Source organism: Petromyzon marinus, chromosome 53 (genome assembly GCF_048934315.1).
Source record: "Petromyzon marinus isolate PM22_M1 ecotype Great Lakes invasive population chromosome 53, UKy_Petmar_22M1.pri1.0, whole genome shotgun sequence".
NCBI classification, from domain to species: Eukaryota; Metazoa; Chordata; class Hyperoartia; order Petromyzontiformes; family Petromyzontidae; genus Petromyzon; species Petromyzon marinus.
In genome coordinates, this window is record NC_133719.1 from 1,545,091 (window position 1) to 1,548,929 (window position 3,839).

At 55.0% G+C, this 3,839-nt stretch overlaps 1 protein-coding gene across 1 annotated transcript; it reads right to left on the reverse strand.

Moving 5' to 3' along the window:
• Positions 1–926: 926 nt before the first annotated feature.
• Positions 927–1,623, reverse strand: LOC116953861 (protein transport protein Sec61 subunit gamma-like). Its single transcript, XM_032974133.2, has one exon. The coding sequence runs from the start codon at positions 1,588–1,590 to the stop codon at positions 1,384–1,386; it is 207 nt and encodes a 68-aa protein (XP_032830024.1). The 5' UTR covers positions 1,591–1,623; the 3' UTR covers positions 927–1,383.
• Between the last annotated feature and the right edge of the window lie 2,216 nt (positions 1,624–3,839).

Here is a 3,839-nt window from a genome sequence, read left to right on the forward strand (position 1 = left end):
TGGAAGTGATGATAGTGATGATGATGATGGGGGTGGTGATGACAGTGATGATGACAGCGATGATGATGGTGCGGGTGACGATGGTGGGGGTGATGATGATAGTGATGATGGGGGTGATGATGATAGTGGGGGTGATGATGATAGTGGGGTGATGGTGGAGGTGATGATAATAGTGGTGATGATGATGATCGGGGGTGATGGTGGTGGTGATGATGGTGCTGATGGTGGGGGTGATGATGATAGTGATGATGATGGTGGGTGTGATGATGATAGTAATGATCATGGTGGGGGTGATGGTGGAGGTGATGATAGTAGTGGTAGTGATGATGGTGGTGATGGTGGTGGTGATGATGGAGGTGATGGTGCGGGTGATGATGGAGGTGATGGTGGGGGTGATGATAGTGTTGATGATGATGGGGGGAGGGGGGGGTGATAGTTTTGGTGATGGTGGTGGTGATGAAGATGATAGTGATGGGGGTGGTGATGGTGGTGGTGATGAAGGTGATGGTGGAGGCGGTGATGATTGTGCTGGGGGTAGTGATGATAGTTTGTGGTTCCATGTGAAATCCTATGGGTCTCATTTGAGTACAGTACACATATCGATGTCTATCTCAGTATGTGTCTGAGAGTCCGTGGGTCTGTTTGTAACTCTACGGGTCTCTATGCAAATCCATGGGTCTCCGTGTCAACCAATAGCACAGTGCGACGGCGGTGGCGACACTCCTCGTTTCACTGCCAGAACCGCGTGGGGTTCCATTCCCGACTCGGACGTCTCCCTGTGTGGAGTTTGTAGCCCCCAGTGGCGGAGTGACCACAACATCAGCCCAGGGGGTGGTGCGACGATCAATCACGTGCCCCCCCCCCCCGGGTGCCCCCCCCCCGGGTGCCCCCCCCCGCCGCCTGCCGTGCCCACCTCCTCCCACATGGATCAGCGACGCTGGGGACAAACAGCGTCGGGATTGTCACTCGGGTTGTGCGGAGATGGAGAACGGGCTGAGGACGCCCGTTGCATCCCCTCCCCTCTCTCCTCTCTCTCCCCCCGCCCCCTGTATACGATCAGAGGAAACAAGATGATGATGATGATGATGCTCGGTGTAGTCGGCACTTTGCTTCGTTCATCATTTAGTTTTTTTTTTAATGCTTTGCTTTATGTAACCCCCCCCCCCCTTTTAAATGGAAGATTTTACAAAATATTTCTCGCTCTGCTCTCCTTACCCCTTCCCTCACGTGGGCTTTATTCATACTTCAAGACAAAACTGAATGTCACAGACTGCTGGTAAAATATTGGACGCATTTTGCAACATTATTGCATTTTACTGTTGACGATATAAAGTTAACTCCAGAAGTGACAGCATCTCCTTCAAAGGAGAACTCCAGCTGATCTCAACTGCCAACAATGATGTTGTTGATGAGAATATGGATGAGTTTCACGACGAAGCCGATGAAGCCCATGATGGCAAAGCCAATTGCCGTTGCTATTGCCATCTTCTGAAACTCCTTGCGGTCGGGCTTTGTGCAGCGATTCACGAGCCGGATGGAATCCGTGGCGAACTGCCTGCAGGGCTCCACGAATGTCATCACCTGGTCCATGATGGATTCGTCTTAACCTGGCCCGAGCTTCAGAGTCACTGCGTCTCTCTCTCTACCCCCCTCTCTGCCCCCCCCTCTCTCTCTACCCCCTCTCTTCCTACTCCATGTCGCTCTCACTCTCTCGCTTTTTTTAATTACGAAAAGTGCTGCATCTGCACGCAAACCCTTCCCACAGTCAAACGGCCTCCGACGGGTAGCTCATATCTCTCCCCTCTCTCCTCCCTGCCCTCTCTCCCCCTGCCCTCTCTCCCACCTCCTCTTTCTCCTCTCTCCCCCTACTCTCCTCTCTCCTCTGCCGCCCCTACCCCCTGCACTTTCACCCCCTCCTCCTCTCTCCCCCCTGCCCTCTCTCCCACCTCCCCTTTCTCCCCGCTGCCCTCTCTCTCCCCATCCTCCCCTCTCTCTTTTTGTTACGATCAGAGGAAACAAGAAGATGCTCGGTGTAGTCGGCACTTTGCTTCGTTCATCATTTCGTTTTTTTTTAATGCTTTGCTTTATGTAACCCCCCCCACTTTTTAAATGAAAGATTTAACTCTCTCACTCTCTCTCGCTTTTGTATAACTACGACAAGTGCTGCATCTGCACCCAGCCCTTCCCACAGTCCCACGGCCTCCGACGGGTAGCTGAGATCTGCACGCACAGAGCTCTCTACCGTCATCTGCCACCGACCAGACGGCCTCCTCCAGCGCCCACTGCTCCTTGAAGGCCGGCACGGCGTGGGTCAGCCGCGCACGGCAGAACTCCGGCCACACCCTGGCTCCGACCAGAGCACGGAAGATGCCCAGGCTGCTGGCCGGACGTTGCCCCTTCAGGGCCACCTTCCTCGCCCTGTGTATGGCGAGCTTGGCGTAGCCGAAGAGCACGTTGACCGGCCCCTGAAGATGTTGGGGTCCGTCGCCCTTCGGGTATCCGAAGATGAGGACCGTCGGGGAGAAGTGGAGGCTGAACCTTATCAGGATGTTTCTCAGGACCTTGAACAGCGAGTCCAGGTTCTTGCACTCCACTTATTGGTGCGCCACCATCTCCACTTTACCGCAGGACCGGCACTCCGGGGACGTGTCGGTGAAGCGCGCCAGGGAGGCGTTGGTGGTGACGGTGCCGTGGGCGATGCTCCAGCTGAGGTCGCCGATGCGGTTGTACGTCGAGCTGAAGTAGAGTTGCCTCCAGCGAGGCCTCTCCGGAGAGATGCAGGGCAGGGCTCTCCTACAGGCATGGTCCTTGTGGCTCCTCAGGGTGTCCTGTTGGTGGAACCGGACCATGTAGGAGTAGAGCACCTTCCTATTTCCTCCCTCGCCCCTGACCTCTCTTCCCCCACCCCCTATCTCGCGATAAGCGCGAGGCCGCATTAAGGAGCCGATAGAGTGGAGCGGACAGCAGAAGCAGCAGCTGTCAATAGCGAACCACGGGGTCGCGAGGCGCTCCCTCCCTCCCTCGCTCGCTCCCTCCCTCCCCATCTCCCCCCTCCCTCCCTCTCCCCCCTCCCTCTCCATTCTCCCATTTTTCTCTCTTCCCATCCTCACCTCCCCCCCTCTCTTTCGCTCTCTAATCATAGCTCTCAGTCTCTTTCCTTTCCATTCCCTCTGCCACTCCTTTCTCCATCTCCTTTGTCATCTCTCTCCCTCTCCTCTCTCGCTTGCCGCTCAGTCACCGTCTCTATCGCTCCCTCTCACCGTCCCCACCTTCGCTAGGCCCCTCTCTCTTGTACCAATCTCCTCTCCCACCTCTTCCCCTCCCAGCCCCTCTCGCTTCTCCCTCTGCCTGGCTCGCTCTCTCCCTCATCTCCCCCCCCTCCTCTTTCTCATCATTTTACTCTCACTTTCCTCTCTCTGAATCACTCTCCGTTTCCTTTCCTCTCCCCGTGTATCCCTCCACTCCCCCTGCCATGGAGCTGTGCGCAGATTTGCAGTGTTAGCCGGGTGGAATTTGTGGTAGTGGTAGTTGTGGTGATGGTAGTGTAGTGGTCAGCGCTACGCTGCGCTATGAACCTGGCGACCCCAGTTCGATTGCCGCTCACGGCCAACACCGGTGACGATCATCTGAACCGGTCCTGGGCCTCCCGTAGGTAGACTCAGACTCAAAGGAGTACAGTACCTGGGTGCGGTGTGTAAATATTGTTCTCCATCGCCAATGGTGGTAATCATATTCTTGGTTCTTTCGGTAAAATCACGTAGATAGAAAATAAAAAAATAAATAAAAAAATAAATTGAAAATAATACAAGCAAGTGGTAATCACGTGGCCGTGGTGGTAA